Source organism: Equus przewalskii, chromosome 14 (assembly GCF_037783145.1).
Source record: "Equus przewalskii isolate Varuska chromosome 14, EquPr2, whole genome shotgun sequence".
In the NCBI taxonomy this organism is placed as follows: Eukaryota; Metazoa; Chordata; class Mammalia; order Perissodactyla; family Equidae; genus Equus; species Equus przewalskii.
Window position 1 is genome coordinate 68,125,311 of NC_091844.1, and position 23,436 is coordinate 68,148,746.

Consider the following 23,436-nt stretch of genomic DNA (forward strand, 5'->3'; position numbering starts at 1 on the left):
GTTTTTCTTTTTTCTCTCTTCTGTTTTTTCCCCCCAAATGGGATCGTGATGCTGAAATGTCCTTTTTTGGCTTACATAATTGGCATTTCTTCAGATATGTGCATATATTTCTAACCTTTTCTTATTAATAGCTGCATACTTTTCCATGATAAGAATGTACCAAATTTTATTCGTCCATTCTCCCATTTCCTAGACAATCAGTTTCCAGTGTTTTGCCTTTGGAAACAAGACAGCAGTAGGCATCTTTGTACATATATGTATCCCTGTATTATAGGAGCTTTTACTTCTGTACGAGATTTCCAGAGGTAGGATTGCTGAATCAAAGGACATACTCATCTTTTATTTTAACAAATACTGCCACATTCCTAATATTATTTTAATTTGCATTTTATTTGCTAAAATTGAGCATCTTTTCATATGTTTATTGTTTATTGACCATTTACATTTCCTTTTCTGAAACTGCAGACCCATATCTGTTGTCCATTTTTATCCTGGATTTGCCTTTTTCTTAGCAATTTGAGGGTATTCTCTGACTATTAGGAATATGTCATATGTATTGCAAGAATTTTCACCAAATCTGTGCTTTTTCATTTGGCTTTATATACAGTGTCTTTGTACATATAATTTTTTTAATTTTTATAAAATTAAAATCTTTTCCTTTTTCATTATGGCTTTTGGGTCTAGTGACTTGCTTGTGGTTTCCCTGGTTGGGGTTATACAAATATTCATCTAAATTTTCATCTTACTATGTTACTGTTTTATTTTTTACATTCAAGCCTTAAATCTACATGGAATTTAATTTTGTATATGATGTAAGTAGGAATCAAGACTTGGAATCTTAGAGGTTGCCATAACTCTTCATATCTCGTGGCATTTTCCATGTTTTCATAATACACCCTCCACCCAGTTCATAATTTCTCTGGTTTCAGACCTTTCTCTTGTTGCCTTGCTATGAGGGAAAGCAGGAACCCCGTCTGTCTCTTTCTCCATTGTTTACGTCAGGAAAGACTGATAAACAATTGCAAAGCACCTAGCATAGTGCCTGACACATTTTAGGCACTTGGAAAACATTTATGGGAGGAAGGAAAGTGTTGAATTCACACCTGCGTTACTATGACTCCTGGAGGGGGTGGGGGTAATATTGACGGCTTTATCTGTGTAAACAAGGGGAAATGTCATTCTCCTTAAAGCCATTCACTGTCCCATGAGCTCACTCTGTTCCTTCCTCTTCCTGTGTCTTTGTTCTTTGAGGCCTTCCTTCTCTCTATAAATCTGTCTCATTCTGTAAGGACTCCCTTTTCAGGGAAGCTTTCTTCAAACCCTTTCTTAAAATCCAACAGCATTTATAAACTCTGCCACATTATTTAGCATTTAATCCACAATAGATTTTTCTTTTTTTACTTTTTATTGAGATTATAATAGTTTACAACACAATAGATTTTATTCCTTTTCTTGTGCCCAGCACTATATGCTGGGCACATAGCTCATTAAATGCTTTAATTGCAACTGAAACAATCTTGCATGCTAAGGCTCTTTATAAAGGCTGAAGTATCACCTCAAGATTTGTTAGGAAGGCTCTTGGGTCTAAGGAACCAGCAAACTGGGAAAAACTGGAAAATAACCCTGAAACTTGCTAAATACCAGAATGATTTTTAGGTAAAATTGTGTGACCATATTTAAATTATTTTAAATACATTTGTTAGATGAACACATTACTAGGTATTGCTCTGCCTGAAGGCAGAGATCAACAGACTTTCTTTGGTGTTCTGCATTTCCAAGGGTTCCTATATGGCCTTCACCAACTCGGACCTTTGGAGCTTCGGAGAAAATGGAAAGAAACCTGTTTTGTCCTTATATTTAGTTTAAAAATAACATCTGAATGGCTCTCACCACTTTCTGCATGCATTTTTATTTATTTATTTTAAAGATTGGCCCTGAGCTAACATCTGTTGCCAATCTTTTTTTCTTCTTCTCCCCAAAGCTCCCAGCACATAGATGTATATTCTAGGACCTTCTAGTTCTGCTATGTGGGACACCACCTCAGCTTGGCTTCATGAGCAGTGCTAGGTCCGTGCCTAGGATCCAAACCCGTGAAACCCTTGGCCACCAAAGCAGAGCACCCGAACTTAACCACTCGGCCATGGGGCCAGCCCCCTGCATGCATTTTTAATGGAGAAATGGCTCATTCTAGGGCTATGGCAGAGAATATATAAAATTAGCCTGGAGCATCTCAAAATTCAGAAAGCACTCAAAAACCAAAATGATGGGAGTATGTCAAAGGGACACAGGAGCCAAAAGAAAGAGCTCCCAATGGCCAAAGCTGGAACAATTTGAGCAAGAAAATAAATAATGTAGTATTGGATTATAGCCCAAAGAATAAAATAAATATCCCTGAGTTCATACTGATATAAATAAGTAACTGAATAAATAAATGGGGGCAAGGTGAGAGACAAATCTCCCACAGAGAAGAATTCCAAATAATTTATGTAGGAACTCCTTAATTGTGGACTACACTTAGTGACTTGCTTCCAACGAATACAGTGTGAAAAGAGGGATGAAAGTAACTTTACAGTGGAGACACCTGGCAAAGACTACCTTAGCCAAGTGACTGACATTAACATCATCAGTGATAAGTCATGTTGGTAGTGTGTACCTTTGAGATAATGAGTAAGAGAATGACACTTTGCCTCTGTGGTCTTCCTCCCAAAAACCATAATCACAGTCTAACCATGAGGAAAACAAACATATCCCAATTGAGGTACATTGTACAAAATACCTGACCAGTCCTCCTCAAAACCATCAAGGTCATCAAAAATAAAAAATGTCTTAAGAAACTGTCAGGGCCTGCAGGAGTCCAAGGAGACATGGCAACTAAATATAATATGGCATCCTGGATGAGATCCTGGGAAAGAAAAGGACATTAAGCAAAACTAGTGAAATCCAAATAAAGTATGGAGTCCCAGTTAATAATATATCGGTATTATTTCATTAGTTGTGACAAATGACCACAGTAATGTGAGAGGTTAACAAAACTAGGTGTGGAGTACATGGAAACTCTCTGTACTATCCTTTTACCTTTTCTGTAGATCTAAAACTATCCTAAAATATAAAGTGTGTTTAAATATTTTAAAAATACAGTTTGGGCAACAGAAGACTACATGCTTATCTCCACACCTGTGCTTTTAATTATAGGGTGCTGGTGACAGTTTTGTGGGAGCTTTGGCCTTCTACCTGGCTTACTACCCAAATCTGTCCTTGGAAGAAATGCTCAAGAGATCCAATTTCATCGCAGTGGTCAGCGTCCAGGCTGCAGGGACACAGTCATCTTATCCATACAAAAAAGACCTGCCACTTCATCTGTTCTGATTGCTATTAACCCTAAAATAAATATACCTGTAAATAAAATGTACTTGGGGGTGGCCACTCTTAGCTAGCATCTTACTATAAAATGTCCTCTTCTCCTTTCTTTGCAAATATTACGTTCATTTACTAAGTCATCCTCAAGCTTTCATTTATTTACAATGATGACTTCTTTGCTTTTCATGCATTTTCAAGAGCCAACCAGAATTAAGGATTCCCCGACCAGGATCTGTACAAACATTACCACAGTTTACAAACCAGCAAATTCTACTGCCAACAGATTATGAATTCTCTGTGTACACCACAGAGCAGGGGTTGTGGACAAGTGTCTAGAGTGAGAGCAGAGACTGCTAAATAAGGGGAGAGAACACATGAACTGGACTGCTCAAGCAGTTTCTAAGAGAGGCAGCTGATATTCAGCTTTAGCTGAGTGTTATCAAAGCTGGTTTTGCAAGAGAAGCCAGAAGTTTGGATATTTATTGAAATTTTTCAGTGTTTAAGTATCAGCAAGTGATTTTTTTTAATGTACACACCACCTGTGGGCCACATTCAACCCATGTGCTGAATAGACAAGTCATTTGTTAAGCTAGATGTTAATTTTTTTTTTCTCAAAGATAGTTCATGCATGTCACAGACCCCTTACACCAGGCTTAGCTAGGATCAGGTGAAGGATTCTTCCTGTAACCCAAGACCGTTATGTACAGTTTCAACCTAAAACTAGGCAAGATCTCACCTATTATTGCTTTGAACCAGAGCTTCAACAAAAGATGCCAGAAAACGGCTGACTGACTATAAAGCCATAAGCCTCTAAGACTCAACAGCTATCGACATCTAATTCCATTTCCAGAGAGCTGCGCTTGCATTTCCTCCGGAGACACAGATTGAGCCACGGGGAGGGAACACCTGTTATTTTGGAACAGCATTGGTTTCTTAACGCTTGTGGCCATCGTGGGCACTCTATCATTCTCCTATTTAAATACTTTAAATGAGTTAGGACATGAACAAACAGAGCTCAAAATATGAGCTGATCGATCCTTCTTAACTTCAGGCAGAAATTTGATGAGAAAACTGAGCAATTTTGAAGATTTGTGGGAAACAGCTTGAGTGAGAAAGTGTATAGCTCTGGGTAGGGCAGGAGTCCTTACCAGAACATTAGGGATTATCAGTGGAATTTCCAAGCTAGTTAGCTATGTGGTAACACCATGCCCTAGAAGCCCTAGCCAGGGCTCTATGAAAATACACTATAGCTCCTCTTACTTAAAATAAAAAAATCTAGGAGACAGTGGAGTCCAAAGCATTCCTAGAAAATCCTAAATACTGCTTTGGTGACCTGAGTTTGAGAGGATGGACCAATAGCATGGTTCCTAATTATATAAGCAAGAAACAAAATGTGCTCATGTTTTCTTTTGTGTTTTAAGGCTGGCTCCCTTCTTTTCCCTGTTGACCCTTGCCATCTCTGTTACTACACGGAAGTTTTTTCAAGATCACTCTGGAGTGTGACTCTCCCTTTTCTATGAAGAACAAGGAGGAGCAAACTGGAAACTCTTGCACAAGTCTCATTATGGAAAAACTTCTTTTATATGAAACAATGGTTATTTTTTAGTAATGTACTTATTTTTCCAATTTCAAATAGTGGGGGAAAACATCACTAAGAGACAATGGCACAGGCTATTTTAATATTTTTTTATTAAGGGCTATAAAAATATCCAGAAAGATAAATAAATGTGATGCAATGATATATGTCCTAATATGAAGAACTTTCTTTCACTGCATTGTTTTCCTTCACAATGGCTTTCAAATCACAGGAGGCAGTGATTCCGTGCCATTTCCTCTTCTTTTATTACACGCTGCAGAATTTTGAATCAGTGTCCCGCCCTCAGTCTTCTCATTTATAAATCAAATTCATTTTCAATCCATTGTTTAGAGGGAGCGTATCTTTTTCTGTTCCACAAAGAGGACTTTTTTTCTCACTGTAGGAGGAGAAAAATGGGTTGTAGCAGAAAACTAAAAAGTATCATCACCATTTTTTTAAAAAAAATACATGAGACCATGAGCCCTGTCCCTTCCTTCTCTTATTCTACTATTCCTTTGACATGAGGATGGAGCTGATTTGCAAACTCAGTTCTTCAATCCCAGAGGCCAGAGAAAATGAGAAGGAAAACAAGGAAGGGTCCACCAGCCAATCAATGGCACCCTTGGTACCCACAAGGTCATATTTCAACCAATGTGAAATATTCAAATTCAAAAAGAAAATTAGGAGCAAAAAATGGAAAACTGTCTTCACCCAGTTAATGTCCACTCTGTTAGGAGGTAAGCAAGGACACACTGGGAGCTGGACTCTAGAAAAAGAGCAGTAAGAACTGAGCAGACCACAGAGGAAAAGGCAGCCTGGCTGAAAGAGTAAGTACACATTAAACCCTGCACTTTCCAGAGAAGGTTTAACATAACCAAATATGCATTTTCTAGTTTGGTAATAGAATGACTATTATAACCAAAATCTCATTATTGTAAATGTAACAGAGTATAGTTATAAAACAAAACCAAAATAAAAGTGCTAACTGCCTGGATGAAAGATTGGAGACTAACTGCTGGGCCCTAAGGTTTTCATAGTTCCTCTAACGCCTTACAGCACTCCCTAACTTCCAACATCTCTCTCTCTCTCTCACATACACACACTACCTACTTCTTTGCCAAAAAAACAAACAATGCACCCAGGAAGATCCAGGTACTCAAAGGACTATGACATAACAACCTCTCACTTATCCCTATCATATAAAGAGATTTTGGCTATGTTTTTTTTTCTTCTTCTACAATCAATATAGACATTGTGTATACAAGATTGCCAAACTGTCTATGATTAAGAATTAGCTAGGGAACTTACTTAAATCCATTCCGACTTCTCACCTCCACCCCACCCTAATTCTAGTTCAGCAGATCGAGAGTGGGACTGGAAGTCTACATTTTTAAAAACCTCCAGATGATGCTGATGGGCAACTGGATTTAAGAACCATTAATCAGTCAAAAGAATTTTATCTATAATATGAATAAAAATAAAATATACATTACATTGCACATGATTTTTTAATACACTTCAAATCATCCAGGACTAAATATAAGTAGGACTGATGCGCCTTCAAAGTCCAAGGAGAACTACAAAGCATTAGAAAATGCTAGTGAAGAATCAAAACGGCTTCCCATCAATGTTACTCATTGCAAGAAATATTTCCCCTATATTTTTCTAAAATATATTTTAGAAAATATATTTTCTAAAAAAATTTATATTTTTTTTAATATTTTTCTAAAAAAATGGGTAAACGAGAACTTGTGTCACTAACAACCAATCGGGAGACTATTTAAATGATCCTGAACAGGAGTCACTAAGATTAGCAAAGTAAGGCTTTATTCATGAAAATTCTGATTCATTCACTGCATGAATTCTCTTAATTCAAAGAATGTTTAAGTCCACAGAACTGTTAGGCAATGTGGAGTTTACAAAACTGTCAGAACAGTCTGACTTAATCCATCAGTATTTCATGAGGGACATGTATGAATATCTGGTGAGCCCCATAGGAACCTAAAGATCGAAGTGGACAGGAATGGTGAGGGAACACCTCAAAGAGGGTAAAATTTGGCCCCTAAGGAGGAGCGGCATTTGGATGAACTAAAACCGGAATGGGCATCTGGTGTAGAGGAATGGTGCAAGGAGGTAGGCATGATAGTGGGGTTCCATGGCCTTGAATGTTAGGCTGACCATAGGGGAAGGTCCTGATTGAAAAAGAAAAATTAGGAAGACTAATTTGGCTCCATGTAATAGAAAGAATAGGGCGCTTGGAGTCAGAAACACTGGGTTCAAACCTTGGCTCTGCCATTTATCTGCTCTGAGTCCCTGGCTAATTTCTCAAAATACGCTACCTTCAGTTTCCTTTCCTATGAGAGGGATAACTCCTCCCTCCCAGGGTTGTTGCCAGATACACAGTGAACACTCAATATGTGTCAGTTGAGTTGAGATGACACACTGCTATCCACAATCATAAACAAATTAATTTTCTGTCAAAATATTTGCTGCTTAATTCATAGAAGAATGAATCTGTCAAGTTCTTTCCCTACATCTAACCTGAATCTACTCTGCTTCAATTAAGTCTATATTGTCTTGTTTAGTCATCCAAGGAATTAAAACTGACAAGTTTTCATTTTCTTTATGAAAAATCTTCACATATTTAACAAAGTTGAATAAGTTTATGCCTCGGCCTTGAATCTTTCCTCCTTGGAAATTAGCATCTAGTTTTATATGAGGAAAAGGAGTTTGAAAGGACAGAGGTTGATTCTAGCCATAGATTATACTATGAAATGCTCAAATAATTGGGAATTTTCCCATTTCCTTACCTGATTTCCTTCATAAAGCAGACTAACAAAACATTACCCTTAAACTAACCATTTAGTCAGAGCAGTGAGATACACTGGGAGAACTGCCAAACCTTTCGGAAGCCTGGGCAATGGAGCAGGCCCCGAGGCAAACATCATCACGCAAGCCTGCAGGGCATTCAGCAGGTGGGCAGAAAGCCAAGCAGTCTGCCGTTCCAGAACATTCTCTTCCTCAGAAAAGACAAAGTTGTGCTGTCAAGGCTCAGAACATTCCTTATCAGAAAAGTTCTAATCATGTGTTTGAAATTTATATATGACTATTTCTCCCACTTTCAACTTACGATCAGAACTGTTCATGGTTGTATCCTTTCCCAATCTCAAAACTTAAATCAATCTGACAAATAATAAGTTCCTAATGTCTCCATACTAAGGATGAAAATCCCAAATCATCATAGAAAGTTATTCAATCGACATTTATCCATGTTGTACAAGTTCCTAAAAATAAACTCCAAAGGAGCTAAAATGCTAGGAAAACAATTACTTTATTGTAAAGTTCATCACTTGGAGTTTTCACCAGCCGATACAAAGAAATCAGAGGGAGAAAAACACCACACCAATCCACTATCATATTGGTAAGGTCTGAAAGTTTGTGTCCCCCCAAATTCATGTTGAAATCCTGACCCTCAAAGATGGAGGCATTAGGCAGTGGGGCTTTGGGAAGTGCTCTGGTCATGAGAGGGGGGCCTTCACGAATGGGAGTAATGCTCTTATAAAACAACTTGCTTGCCCTTCCAGCACGTGAGGATCTGCGGGAAGGCGTCAGCTGTGAGCCAGGAAGAGGGCCCTCAGCAGAAAGCAACTATGCTGGCACCCTGATTATGGACTTCCCAAGCCCCAGATCTCTGAGAAATAAATCTATGTTGTTTATAAACCACCCAGTCTGTGGTATTTTGTTATAGCAACCCAGAGACTAGACACATACCTTATCACTCTAGTGATTTTTCCACCATATGAGGTATCATTGTGAAATTCAGACTCCTAATCATCAGGTACAAACCTAGAATTCCATTTTTATTATGATAAAGAATGACCAGGAATTTTAACACCATTAAAACAGCGGGGAACTTTATTTCCGTTAAAAAATGGAACTCACACAATTTTAAGCTGACAACTATGCTTCTTAGAGCCTTTTTTAAATGCCTTCTCAGGCTGGTACAACCCTTGTTTTTTTTTGGAAGGTGATATTTTTATTTTTCTTAGACACCGATGAATGCAGCACAATGAATGGTGATTTGAGACCTTCTCTACAAATTCTGACGGCAGCTACGAATGTAGCTGTCAGCCAGGATTCACGCACTAATGCCCAACCAGAGGTCATGTACCAGTAAGGAAGCTTCAGCCTCCTGTGAAATCGCTCAGTAACAGGTCCCCACTTAGACTGGTTCATGACCCAAACTTTGGAATCACACAGTCCTGAGTTCAAACCTTTGTTTTGTCACATATTTTAGCTATGATGTGTCCTTGATTAAAATCCTTGGCATCAGATTCCTCACCTATAAGATAGGGTTCAGACCTCCTGGAGAGTACAGGTGCTTGTGTTATGATGGATTCATGGCATCTGAAGACATGACGACTTGTGTAGGTAGGCAAAGAAGACAGAACTTTCCATTTTGTCTGGTTATTCACAAGCACTAGTTTTGTTTCCTTTCTCTCAGGAATCACTGTCTTTTGTTGCCTATATTGTCCTTTCGTTGCTGTTGTTTCAGGTGGGAAGGTAAATTCAGTCCCTATTACTCCATCTTGGCCAGAAGCGAGAGTCTGAGTTCTTGTTCTTAATTAATGAAACAGCTGATTATGAGGTTAAGTGCCTGTCTTTCATTATATATTGGATTAATTTTGGAAAATAAGATTCTGGTACCAAATCCAGTTCTGCTCACCAACTGGGTGTCTTACAATTGAATTCAATTTTGACACTATCTACCTAGAGACAGTAACTCGGGAATAGCCAGATGGAAGTGATGCATAGGGCAAGGTATGGGGAAGGGGCGTGGAGCTTCCAGGCCACCCTCCCCAAATCGCCACATGTTCACCAACCCAGAAGCTCCAGTACAGAACTTATTAAGAAGCAACTATAAAGGGACTGTTTAGAAGCAAGGGCACAAAAATAAAATGAATGGCTTGGAGTTTTAAAATAATTTGTTTCCTAGTTTATTTTGCATAAATCTGCTCATGAAATCCAAAAACAGGATGAGCTCCCACCAATGGCAATCAGGTGCTGACTCTCTTGTTTGTGAGCAGGCAATCTGGCCTTGGGAACACCTGTCTCTTTTGGACAACTACTTCTATCTACTGAGACCATTTGCAGATACTACTTATTGCGGCATTTTAGCAGATGGTACAAAATGGACAATCAAATTCCTAGCCTCCAGCACTACTACACAGACACCATACTCCTTTAACTCACATCTAGACCTAATTACTCCCACTGTTGGACAAATGGTCCCAGAAGAGTATCCCTTTCTCAGGATACTCTTCTGTTTCCAGAACAGTATCACTTATTCTCTTTATGTAGCTGGTTTCTCATCTTCAGAGCATTGGTTAACTATCTCCTACAGAGAGGCTTTCTCGATCTTTTCTATCTAAAGGATAGGATAAGGTGGGATCCACCTCCCCCAACTTCATCCTACATCTCAGCATCCTATTTGTTTCTCTCATAGCACTTAGCATAATCTGTCATTTTTCCTTTCTCCCCCTTCCAAACCAGACTGTAAGGGCCAAGAGTGGAGGGACTGAGTCTGTCTTGTGTCCTGGTGTATCCCAGCACCTGGGACAGTAACTGCACCTTAACAAACACTCAATACATACTCGCTGAATGAATGCTGCAGTGTCAAAGGGGCCACAAAACTGCCAGACATGTTCAGCATCAGTCTGGAAAGGGCAACAGGCCTTGAAAGCATCTGAATTTATTGTGGAGTAACTTCTCTGAATCTTACCAACTGGATCATAATGCAACAGAGTCAGTTTCTCCCGCAGTCGGCTTCTCTTAGTGTTGAAGGAGAAACCTGTCCCAGCTTGGCTCACCATTTTCACCAGAATCGTTCTAAAATTAAAAAGTAGGCCATTACAAGCTGAAGAAACAGACTAAAATCAGTGATGGGGGGATGGCACATTCTGAGAATCCTATGCAGCAGTATTAGTCGTGGGATATCACTTGGGCTTGAAAAGATTCAGTTCTAAGACAGCCTATGTTTGCCATAAACCACAATTTCAAAGGGTTTGATGCCCAAGGTCTGTTCCATTACACAGAGTACTCTGGTAATGACCTAACCAAAGTGGCAAGAACAAGAAAACCACATTGTGGGACTAAACTCAGACACCCACCTCTCAGAAGGAGAAGTCAGGAGCGGGAAAAATACAAAAGTACTGGTAACCCTAGGTGGCCAGTCAGGAAATCATAAAGATGGCTGTCTCAGAAGAGCCCTATCTTCCAGGGACAAACAGTAAGAGTAAAATCTGGAAAGGATAAAATAAAGGGATTGGAACTTTAACAATGCTAATGTGCAAAACCTTGTTCACCTTCATATTCTCTTTAAGTTATAGTCATCAAAAGCATAAAGTTCATGTTTGCTTCATGGACATTTTAATACATTGTACTGCTTGTTACTTTTTCATGTGTCTCATCTCCCTTTGTAGACCATGCTAGTTTATTTCTCTTCCAATTCCAAAAAGAATCGGAAGCATCTAAGATATATTACACATCTTTGCATCCCTTTCAATGTTCAGCACACTGTCTCATACATAAGAGGCATACAATATTTGTTGATTAATTATGACAGACAATAATTAGTCATTCATTCAAAAAGATTTAACAAATACCTATTAAATGCTTACTCTGTGGAAAGCACTATGGAAATGCAAAGCTCTAAACAGCTGCACCTGTGTCCTGGTGGAACTAACAGTATGGTATAGAAGGTGAGTTGTGTACCCAAGGTCTGTAAGGCAAGATGTATATGATAAGTGTCAGGATACAAAGAACATGACAGACAGGGAGTTCTTCTAAAGAAACCAAAGCCACAGGAGACTGCTACAGAACCTGGGGGTGGGAAATCCTAACATAAATGAATTGTGGGAAAAGCTATGTGAATCAAAACATATTGGGGAAAAACACTAACATACATATTTTTCATTAACTTTAATCCAAAAAACCTAGTTTTACGGATTTGTGATGTATCTGGGGTTTCAACCAAAGGCTGCTTTAGAATTTTCCTATTTTTAACACAGAAAATCTTACTTCAGTTATTGTCTACAAAATTTACTATGAGATACTGGTTTAGTATTTATAGTCTCTATGGTATAGCATGAAATCTTTATCTTTTGCTATTTTTGAATGCTTATAACATGGATGCTAAGGATTACAAAACTCATTAAAACAGGCTCTATAGTTTAATCAAATCACACTTGTTCTGCTAGATTCCAGTAGCAGGCTCAAGACAAATGGCCCATGGTCCTCAATTTGAGGAAACAGAAATATGGTGGTAGTCCAAAGAAAGCACAGGGACTCTAATGCTTTGTTTAGGAACCAGACAACAAGAGCTCCTTTAAGTAAATTATTTGAATATTCACTTAAGTAGGTCAGTAGAGCAGGAGGAAAAATCTTTTTTCAAAGAGTTCATAGAGCCAAAATAATTCATCAAGTAAGTAATCCTCAAACCAATTTTTGGAAAATCAACGCCAAACGCTTAGTTTAATATAAGGATGTATTGGCAGGGGATGAACTAACGAATCTGACAAGCAAAGTTTAAAAAAGAAAAACCTTTACTTACTTTGACTTGCTCTTGGCAACTTTTTGTAGAGAGGAAAGGTTGGAAAAGAAAAGAAAAATATCAATTTATTATCTTTCTCATGCAAAGTTCATAAAAATATCAGTAATAACCAAAAACATTTAAGTCATTAAGTATGCCAACTACTCCCTAGCTATTAGGGATCCCCTTAGGATTTTATAGAAGGAAGATAAAAAGATCCAATCAGACCAACACAATTCTGGGTGCAATGCTTTGCATAACCTCTTTTCAGTTGGACTGGTTACCCTTTAAATCCTTCTAAAGTAAGATCGGCTCCTTTTGTCTCTCTTCTAAGGTGTAAATATTTGCATTGCAACAAGCCTCTTGTTTGACAAGTTAACCTATGCAAACTGCAACAACCATCACCTCAGATGGAGAAGGGAAGTTACATCTAACCGGGAAGTCAGCCTAGTGCGAGGAAAAGCAGGTCTTGGGGGCGAGAGAACTTCCTTCCCAACCCAGCTATAGGACCTAGGGTAAATCACTGCCCCTCGGAAGCCGCCGCATCTTTGGAGTTCGAAACGAGTGGACTAGAAATTCTGAGGTTTTTCCCAGTTCGGATGTGCGGTGAGTCTGCTAATACATCCCTAGGGAGGGCAGGGGAAAGCGCCCCACTCCTGCTAACCTGACTCCACAGTCCCTGCGAACCGCAACTGAATCCAGAACCAGCACCGCAGACCCCCAGGACCCACTCGCCCCGCACAGAAGAGGGCCGCGGGGCATGCCGGACGCTGTAGTCCTGAAGGCGTGAAGAGGCCGCAGCTTCCCGGCCAGCGCGCACACCCCGCCCCACACGGTCCCGGGGCCTGCCTGTCGCAGCCTCCCGCCCTCGCCGTACGCCCTGCTGCTGGGGCCTCCAGCCCCACTTACAGGAGACAGCGGACAGGAACATGGCGACGGGACCCCCACAGTCTCCGTAGAAAGACCAAAATCCCTCAACTAACAACTGCTTCCGGGGCACAGACCTGTTCCGGAAGAGGACATCCGGGAGTCGCCTGCAGCCACGCCCCCGCCCCGCGGACCCTGTATCAACCTCGGCTCTTGAGCCCGCCTCTCTCCTGTGTTCTTCACGCGCTGGGTGTTTTGCTTTCGTGGCGCTGGAGGTTGGAGTCTCCTTCCGTTTCGGAGATGGACTTTGTTAGTACTGAGGGTTCGCGCCCCAGGCCCTGACTCCTACTTCTGGGTCACAATTAGGTCCTTTTCATACTTGTTTCACTAAATAATCGCAACCACCTACATTAAAGCCGCAGGAACTGTATGTATTCCTCATACATACCTCTCTAGGCTATCAGGCTGCCGCATGTTTCCTTCAAATGTTGCCTAATTTTGCTTCCCCCGACACTACTCCATCTCCACCTGGTTAAGATCTACTCTCAGGTCCTTCAGAGTTAAGAACCCCGCCTGAATATCCCTGTTCCTTAATCCTGTATTGGATCTAGTAGGGCAGGACCCTGTGCATCTTAACTGCTGTATCTAAGCACCTAGCACAGTCTGGCAATATTGGCCGAATGACTTAGATTGGGAGCGCTCACATAACTTGCTTTATGTGACAAAACTAGTAAATGGCAGAGTCGGAATTTGAAACCAGATCTTGTCTGATTGCAAAGACTCCTGCGCTTCCCACTAGACACTGGGACCTATCACTTTGCCGTCTTAAATTCTTGATGTCTCTGCAAGGAACCTGGGCCCCTTCAACACCAGGGACTTCTTCAGTAACCTCGTTTCCCAACTAATAATCAGGACTTTTGGATTTTTTTTCTAACCTGTGGTTTTATTTGTATATTAAATCTTACAAATGTGTGAAATAAGATTCAATCTTAAGGATTAACCTAATTGAAAGTAACAAAATTATTTAAAAGAGAAAATTTAGCTCTCCAATGCAATACAACCCAATTTTTTAAATTAGGACCGTCCTTGCCTTTGTTAACTTTAATGGTTTTTTTCCGCCTCTAATGATTTTTTTTATTGAGGTTATGATAGTTTACAACCTTGTGAAATTTCAGTTGTACGTTATTGTTGTCAGTCATAGTATAGGTGCACCACTTCACCCTTTGTGCCCACCCGCCACCCCCCTTTCCCTGGTAACCACTAATCTGTTCTCTTTGTCCATGTGTTTATCTTCCACCTATGAGTGGAGTCATACAGAGTTCGTCTTTCTCTGTCTGGCTTATTTCACTTAACATAATACCCTCAAGGTCCATCCATGTTGCTGTGAATGGGATGATTTTATCCTTTTTTACGGCTGAGTAGTATCATATTGTATATACATACTCTATCTTCTTTATCCAATCATCAGTCGATGGGCACTTACGTTGCTTCCACGTCTTGGCTACTGTGAATAATACTGCAGTGAACATAGGGGTGCCTGGGTCTCTTTGAATTGCTGATTTCAAGTTCTCTGGATAGATACCCAGTAGTGGGATGGCTGGGTCATATGGTATTTCTATTTTTAATTTTTTGAGAACCCTCTAATAATTTTTGATTCCAATAACCTGACTCCAACAACTGGGCACCCTCTAGCTGCCCAAATCCTTCCTTACCTTATGCAGTTCAGCTGCTGGCAAACAAGAGCTTCTGGTGTTCAAGAGGGTAAGGTTTCTTATCTAGGAAATCCCTTTAGAGGATTTATAAGAAAAGAACACAGGACTGGAAGCCAAAGAACATGAATTCTAGTGTTTGATCTGCCCCTTGGAAAGTCATTTCAACTCTTCAGACCTCAGTTTCATGCTGAATGTGGACAATGGGTCAGTGGTTCTCATCCCTGAGGGTGCACCAGTCACCAGTGGTCTTTTAAAAGACCCAGATGCCAGGGGTGAGCCAGAGTCTGTACAGTATTTTCTCCCCAGTTTTCCATAAAGAAACATTTCAAAGATAGACAAAAAGTTGAAAGAATAGTATAATGAACAAACAATATGCCCAAGTCAACAAATGTTAACATTCTGCTATCTGTGTATATTGATATATATTGAATGAAAAAAAATATATATATATAATAATATATAGGGTTTTTGCTAAGCTGTGTGCAAGTAAATTCCAGACATCACAACCTTTCACCCCTAAGTATTTAAGTATATATCTCTCAAGAACGAGATCATTTTAACCACAATACTATTTTAATTCCTTAAAAAATTAATGTTTCCTAATATCTAAACCATATTCAAATGGTCTTTTATAGCTTTTTTTTTTTTTTCAAAAACAGTATCCAGTCAAGGTTCGTACATTACCTTTAGTTGTCATAAATCTTTAATCTCTTTCAAGTCTAAAACAAAACACCTCACTTATTTTTTTCTGACACTGAATTTTTAAAAAGACTGAGCTAGTTTCTTGTGGAGTGTCCCATATTCTGGATTTGTCTGATTTTTTTTTATGGTATCATTTTATTTGTTCTTCTATTCCCTGTATTTCCTGTAAATTAAAAGGTAAACCTAAAGGCTTGAGTAGATTCCACTTAAAACATTTTTGACAAAAGGATGTCATAGATGATGCTCTCACCTTCCTATTGCAACATGTCAGGAAGTCCAGAATGGCAGGTTGTCCTACCGATAGTGTTAAGTTAGACGATCTCTAGATCTCTCCATTGTGCAAGTAGGTTATTTTTCTCTTTGCAGTTTTCTGTAGGGTGTTACTTTGCCGTATGAGAATAACCTGTTCCCCAACAACCTATCCTCCTTGTTTTAACATCCATTGATGATCTTTTTTTTACTCAGTAATTACATTTGAAGGTGCACAATGGTGATTTTCTAACTTATATCATTCCTTCTTCATTTATTAGCTAGTTTTCTTCTGTAAAGAAGAGATTTCTATCATCAACTGAAGCTGAATTATAGTTCCTCCTAAAAAGGCAGGATAAATGTTAATTTCGTTTTCTTTAATTACCAATATTCAGAGTGAGAAACTGGCTTAAGAGTCAGTTCCAATAGTCACAAAGAAGTTTTTCCCTTTTATGTAATTTTCTTTAATTTTTTAGTATCACTATAATGGATTTTTATTTACTGTTTTGTCAAATAAAAATGGCAAGCAATAGGATATATTGGAGAATATGAGGAAGCCATTTGATATAAACCTAATTTGGCCTGACCTTGTCTTTCCAAAAGGGCCTGACTGGGGCCGTTGAGCATGCATTGTATATCTGCTTTAGATTTTCCCTACAGCAAGAACAAAGGCCCTTCAGGTAAAGGTGCAACTTCCCTCCCGCTCCCAATGTTGGCGTCTCCTTAAGGATTAAGTATCTTTCCTTAGGCTAGAAGCTGATTGCTCTGCTCACCTGTGACCGCCCAGCTGGAGACAATAGACTTGCCTCCTTCTACGCCCACCAAGATAGCAGACCCACTACCTGCTGTGTCCATCAAGTGCTGTGCCAACATGGCAATCTTGTGACTATTGTGGGAGGGACATTTCAAGCATATGTGAAACACCCTCTTTGAGGGTATATAACCGCCCTGTGTACCCCCACTTCTTTGGAGTGCTCTGTTCCTTTGTGGAAAGACTCTCCCGGGTTATAATCCTAAAATTTAAGCTCAGAATAAACTCACCCAAATTTTCATTTATAGATTGGTTATGGATTATTTTCGTCAACAGTTTTATAGTCAGCCATGGTCATTGATGCGGGGTCGGTGAGCCGAGGAGTCGAAAGAAAGATTTCTTGGACTCTCAAGATCTGGCAGTAGTGCTCTTTTATTTAGAGAATAGTGTGGAATAGCATGGGGACAGGGCCCATGGGCAGTCAGAGCTGCTGCTGCTGCCGGCATGGCGACAGGACCCATGGGCAGTCAGGCTGCTGCATGGGGACAGGGCCCACGGGCAGGAGGAGCTGCTGCTGCCCCGAGTTGAAGGTTAGGGTTAATTTTATAAGGCATGGGTATGTGAGTCATCTCTTTACAAGACAAAGGAAGGAACATGAAAAAATGGTTAAAATGGTATCAGTGCAGGTGGGGTCTGGTCATTGGGTGATCCCATGACTTTTAGACAAGAATCAACTCGGATTAAGTAAAGGTCAGAAGCCACCACCCTAAATCAGCTACGTGAGATTGCCAGACAGCAACCAACTTAAGTTCTTGCCTTCCCCATTAAGAGTTTCTAGGGACAAGGTCATCTCTCTTCTTCCTGGTACAGAGAGGGAGGCACCTTTAAAAGACAGAGATTTACCTTACAAATGTAAATGTGTCCCAACAAGGGCAAGTTCCATTCCTCAGAGCCTCCCTCCCTGTCCCAGTTTATCAAAAGCAATCAGCCCCAAACAATCCTGATGCCAAAGGGACATATCCTGGGGTGGCCAATTTCAGGTCCCTACAAGGTCATCCCCCCTTCCTTCACAAATGCAAATGTCTCTCAAAGAGCAAGCAAATTCCAGTCCTTCGGAGCCTGCTTCTCATCTGCAGTTTTAAAAGTAAGCAGCCTAAAATCCTCATCAGTCATTATTAGTTTTCATGGTCGAATTTCCCCAAATTTGGCCATTGGGAGCCCCTTCAAGGTTGTCCAATGTTATTTTGACACACTTCCTTCTTTGCTTTCTGTCACCAGCTGTCTCAGGTTAACTTTGTACTTTCCCTGGCCCAGACCTGGAATCTGCCATTTCTCCAAGGTACTCTGGTTCCTTTTTATAGGGGATGATATGTAGAAGCCACTGTCTAATGCACAGCCACTGGACTAGACTTTAGCGGATTTAAAGGTTCATTTTAAACCATGGAATCTTCATTCAAATGAAATCTGTCTCAGGAGCTCACAATGTAAAATAAAGTTTCATCTCTCGAGGGATGTCCTCAGAACCTTGGACTCCACAGGTCACAGAAGCTCTGGACAATGGAACAGCCACATTTTCTTTCAGCCCCATTGCTCTGTATTCCAGGTTGAAGTTTCAGACCCCACCCACAGGCCTCTGGAGCCTTCTGCCATACTTCTCACTATGTACTTCCTTCCCAGGCTGTCTGACCATGCAGAGGCCTGGTCCTAGCAGGAGAAACCCCTACAGGCACCTTCTTATCAGTAGCAGGAACAGCCTGGAGCAGAAGACCACTCAAGACCTGGGCTGCCTCAGAGATAAGAAACAGCCCTTCAGAAATAATTCAGGACAAAGGTTACAGAGTATCTGCCATAGACTGAATGTTTGTGTCCTCGCCAAAATTCATATGTTGAAACCCAATCCCCCATGTGATGGTATTTGGAAGTGGGGCTTTGGAAGTGATTAGAATGAACTTAGTGCTCTTATAAAAGGAACCCCAGAGAGCTCTCTGATCTCTTCCCCAATGTGAAGATACAAGAAGTCGGCGGTCTGCCACCTAGAAGGGGACCTTCACCGGAACCTTGGAACATGCTGGCATTCTGACTTCCAGCCTCCAGACTGTGAGAAATACATTTGTGTTGTTTATGGTCCACCCAGTTTATGGTATGTTGTTATAGCAGCCCGAACAGACTACAGACAGTATCTCTCTCAGTCTATCATCAAACTTTTGCCCCCTCCCCTTCCTCCTCTCCATAGAATCCCCTCTAGTGAGGGCCCCAGTGACTTCCATGATATCAAATCCCATTGTCGATTCTCAGACCTCATTTTACTCAGCATCTATCAGTATCGTTTGACACAGTTATTCACTCTGTCCTCCTTGAAACATTTTCTTCACTTGGTGTCCAGGCATCCACTATCTTGGTTCTCCTCCCACCACACCAACAATTCTTTGTTTTCACCTCACCCACCTCTCAATGGAGGCATGCCCGGGGCTCAGTCCTTTGCTCTCTTCTCTCCTCTGTTCACACTCATTCCCTTAATGGTCACACCTAATTTTAGTTTTAAAAATATCTATGGGTTGAAGACTTCCAAATTTGTATTTCCAGTGCCAACGTTTCCTCTGAATTCCAGGCTGGTGTGTTTAACTGCCTACTTGACGTCACATGTCCAAAATCAAATTCCCAATCTTGCTCCACATCCCCCAGGCTTCTCCCATGTCAGTATGTGGCAATTCCATTTTTCCAGTTGCTCAAGTAAAAAACCTGGGAGCCAGCTTTACACCTCTTTGTCTCGTGTGCTATATCTAGTCCATGAGTAAATCCTGTCACTCAAATGTCTGCCTAACCAGTGGGGCCTTCCTTGGCCACCCTATGTAAAAAAGCAACACACACACACACACACATATACACACATACACTCCCTATTCTCCTTACGCTGCTTTATATTTTCCTATAGCATTCATCACCATTTAATATTTTTTGTGTGCTTGTTGATGTCCTTATTCTCTCTTTGTCCACCAGAATGTAAACTTCTTAAGCTCAGGAACTTAAGATTCACTCACTGCTATATCTTGGTGCTTAGATCAATGCCTCCTGCATCTATTAACTATCTGCTGAGTGAATGAGTGAATGAATGAGTGATCTGAGAGGCATCATACAAATGTTAAATTATTAATAAATATTTATGTTTAAATAGCAAACAATGATAAGTATTTGTGTATAGTCGATAGTTTCAGGGTTCAGGAGAATTTATAAGCTTTCTTTTAAAAGGAGATACCATATGAACTGTTTCTTGAAATTCTTGAATGGAGTAGAAAAGCAGCAGTGGCTTTTTAGTCTCATTACTTCAACCTGCATTCACCTGCTATTTACACCTAACACATTGTTGGTAGTTTGTAAGTGTTAATTAAAATGTTTATTAATACAGAAGTAATTCATGATTTGGAGTCTGTTTTTTTGCCTGAATTTACATAATGAGCCCTCTGTGGCTTATTAAAGTGCAGAACGATTAGAGCATCCTGGCAGCCCAAGTGGAAAGGGTGTGGTCCTTAGGGGACGGGGCAGACATCCTCTTTTGTCCGGGGTGTAGAAGGGAGGAGAAGGTTCAGCTATTTAACCTGGATTCTCAGCCCAGGGAAGTAGATGGAGGAAAAGAACAACATTTATTGCATATCTATTCTTGAAGGGCTTTAGACACAGTGTCTGTGTTGCATTGGTCACCACCACATTCCCAGTGGCTAGCACTGGGATTCAAACCTGAGGATCTGGAGGCTGTTCCCCTCCTCCTGAGTTGTGCTGAGATGTCCCTGACTGCCCATTGTCCAGCACACTGACATACCTATGTCTTGCCTGATTTGTGTTTGGGAAGTACAGCCACCGTTCTTGTCTACAGGGTCAGTGATCCTGGCTCCCTGACGTGTCCCAGGGGCCTGCGAACGTGGGCAGTGGGGGCAGGGAGACTCTGCAGGAGAAAGCTGGGGCTCCCTCCAAAAAGCTGACACGTTCACAAGCTCAGACACCTCCAGATGGATGGGACAGCTTCAAAATTGGGTCCTCTGCCTCAACAGGTTAGTATTACAGCAAAGACTTCCTGAGCAAGTGAGACTAAAAGCTGGGAAGACCTGGGGGCACAAACCAGGTTCAGTCTGTGTGCAGTGGGTATCCTCAGGTTGGCATTCAATGCCCTCCATAATTTGGCCTCACCCTCCTAATTCAGCCCCATCTCTCTTCACTGGAGCCTGCTGGGTAGCAGTCCCTTTCTGGACTCAGTCTCTCCTGACCCTCCACTCTGCATCCTACCACACAACTCCCCTCCACAGATTCCTCTCAGAGCATCTATGATGCTTCCTGCGCTCCTCAGATCACTGTCTGCCTCCTCCCCAGCATCTAAGTCCCTTGAGGGCCAGAGCTCCTGAATCTCTGTATATCATCCCCCTAGTCCTCCAGGCAGGAGCTCCTAACACAAGGTGGCCGCCCCACTCACTTTGACAAAAATGAACTGAGCATCTTCCATACTCAGGGAACTCTACCTCCAACCACTCTCTGTCTCTTCAATCCTACCTCCCCTCCGAGCTCCACCTGAGACAGGGCGAGTGGGAGGAACCAGGGGAAGAATGAAGCAAAGGCACAAAGGTGTCGAAAAACATGAACGGTGAGCATCCTCCTGGGGCCAGAGTGGGTGAAGAAATGATGGAGGGGAGTTAGAAAGGATGACTGGGGCTAGAGAATGAAGGAACCAGGATGTTATAGCTGGGGGTGAGGCCTTGGTTCTGTGGGCAGGGAGGAAGTTAGTGATGTGATCAAGTCTCTGTAGTGGCAGCAACTGAAATCACATCGTTTTCCTGGCTAATTGGGAGAGAGGCAGGGACAGTCCCATCCCACCAAACACAGCATTCCCAAAGCCCCCCTTCACTTGTGAAGCAACGATAGACATTTCCTCTGGTCTGCATGTTAATGCCTAGTTATTTAGTTTACACATGTATTTGGTGTTTCCTTTGACAAATAAAAATGGCAAGTAATAGGATATATTGGAATATATGAGGAAGCCATTTGGTGTAAACCTAATTCGGCCTGACCTTGTCTTTCCAAAAGGGCCTGAGCGAGGCCGTTGAGCATGCATTGTATATCTGCTTTAGAGATTCCCTATGGCAAGAGCAAAAGGCCCTTGAGATAAAGGTGCAACTTCTTAAGGATTATGTATCTTTCCTTAGGCTAGAAGCTGATTGCTGCGCTCACCTGTGACCACTCAGCTGGAGACAATAGACTTGCCTCCTGCTACGCCCACGAAAATAGCAGACCCACTACCTGCTGTGTCCATCAAGTGCTGTGCCAACAGGGCAATCTTGTGACTATTGTGGGAGGGACATTTCAAGCATATGTGAAACACCCTCTTTGAGGGTATATAACCGCCCTGTGTACCCCCACTTCTTTGGAGTGCTCTGTTCCTTTGTGGAAAGACTCTCCCGGGTTATAATCCTAAGATTTAAGCTCAGAATAAATGCACCCAAATTTTCATTTATAGATTGGTTATGGATTATTTTCGTCGACACCTTAATAATTGGTAAGTTCATCTTCCTTATTAATGATCTTAGATCGTCTCTGAGCCTTCTTGGAGAGGGAGAAAGGAGAAAGTTGTCACAGAAGCCTTCGAGGATCTGCTAAAAGCCATGGCCTCACCTTTCCAGGAAATGCACGTGCACCCATCCAGAAACAATTTTACCTCATCTTTCCAGTGCTTCTCAACCTTGGCTGCACATTGGGATCACCCAGGGAGCTTTATAAACTATTGATGCCTGCCTCCCACCTCCAAAGTTGTTAATTTAACTGATCTAAGTGTAGTCTGGACACGGGGTTTTTTAAACTCCCTAGGAGATTCTAGTGTACCCTCAAGATTGAAAAGTATTGTGCTAGGGAATTGTGGATTCCAAGTTAAGACCCCTAGCTTAGACCATAAGTTCCAGGTATGTCCATTTAACTTCGCATGGTGAGCAGCACCTACCTGGGTAGGGAGGGGAGGAAAGAAAATGGCCAGTTTGAAAGAGTGAGGAAGTCTTGAAGCTGCAAGCAAAGAGAGGTGGTGTTCTCATACATTCCAGAAGGTTGCAGAACACTTAGTGAAAGGGATGCTGAAAGAGAAGACAAAGAGCAAGAAGTTTAATTGCCTTCCTGAAAGATGGATGGAAGTCCAGCAGACAACACCCTTCCCCCCCACATACTTCACCTGCCCCAAGGAGAGCCGCAAACATTATCAAAAGGCTGACAGAATCGATCTTTGGGGAAAGTCAACCAATTAAACATGTGGCTTGGTTGGTGGGTGACGTGGGTGGAGAGAGGATGGCATCTGTGGGGCTGAAGGAAAGCAGCTGTGAGGGTGTGGAGGTTTGGAGATAATGGACTAAAACCCTCGGCTGGAGGAAGAGAAGATTTAGGTCATGGTCAAGGAGAGGCATTCCTGAGGTGGGTGGGAAGCTGGGCGGCATCGCAGCAGCAGGAGAGGCAGCTGTGGTGGAAGAAGAACTTCGAAGAAGCCGAAGGCCCGACTCCGCCAGTCACCACCCATGAGACCCTAGTCAAGAACCTGGCCCCGGTTTCTTATCTGGGACTGGTGTGATGATAACATCAGAGGAGCACACCATCTCAGATGATTACCAGATCA

General features: G+C 41.4%; 2 protein-coding genes across 12 annotated transcripts in view; one reads left to right on the top strand and one right to left on the bottom strand.

Annotated features, from left to right (window-relative positions):
• RBKS (ribokinase) overlaps nucleotides 1–5,108 on the top strand; it is a 90,233-nt gene extending 85,125 nt beyond the window's left edge. For 4 of the 5 annotated variants that reach the window (XM_070572972.1, XM_008535564.2, XM_008535568.2 and 1 more), the window contains one exon: nucleotides 3,193–3,405. In XM_070572972.1, the coding sequence (XP_070429073.1) occupies nucleotides 3,193–3,366 (174 nt within the window). In that variant the 3' untranslated portion in view covers nucleotides 3,367–3,405. Of the gene's footprint in view, nucleotides 1–3,192; nucleotides 3,406–4,778 lie in introns of those variants that run through there. The other variant, XM_008535566.2, reaches the window with a different exon arrangement.
• Nucleotides 5,030–13,536, bottom strand: MRPL33 (mitochondrial ribosomal protein L33). Of its 7 annotated transcripts, XR_011526157.1 has the most exons (6): nucleotides 13,189–13,522; nucleotides 12,546–12,564; nucleotides 11,614–11,714; nucleotides 11,104–11,235; nucleotides 10,716–10,822; nucleotides 5,030–5,330 (listed from the first exon to the last, which is right to left on the bottom strand). XR_011526157.1 is itself a non-coding variant. In XM_008535563.2 (4 exons), the coding sequence occupies exons 1-4, from the start codon at nucleotides 13,453–13,455 to the stop codon at nucleotides 5,281–5,283; spliced, it is 198 nt and encodes a 65-aa protein (XP_008533785.1). In that variant the 5' UTR covers nucleotides 13,456–13,499; the 3' UTR covers nucleotides 5,030–5,280. The 7 variants fall into 7 exon arrangements, 2 of the variants coding, with proteins under 2 accessions (XP_008533785.1, XP_070429074.1); XR_011526160.1 differs by lacking the exon at nucleotides 11,614–11,714 and having other exon boundaries at nucleotides 13,189–13,519; XR_011526159.1 differs by lacking the exon at nucleotides 11,104–11,235 and having other exon boundaries at nucleotides 5,257–5,330; nucleotides 11,599–11,714.
• Nucleotides 13,537–23,436: the final 9,900 nt, after the last annotated feature.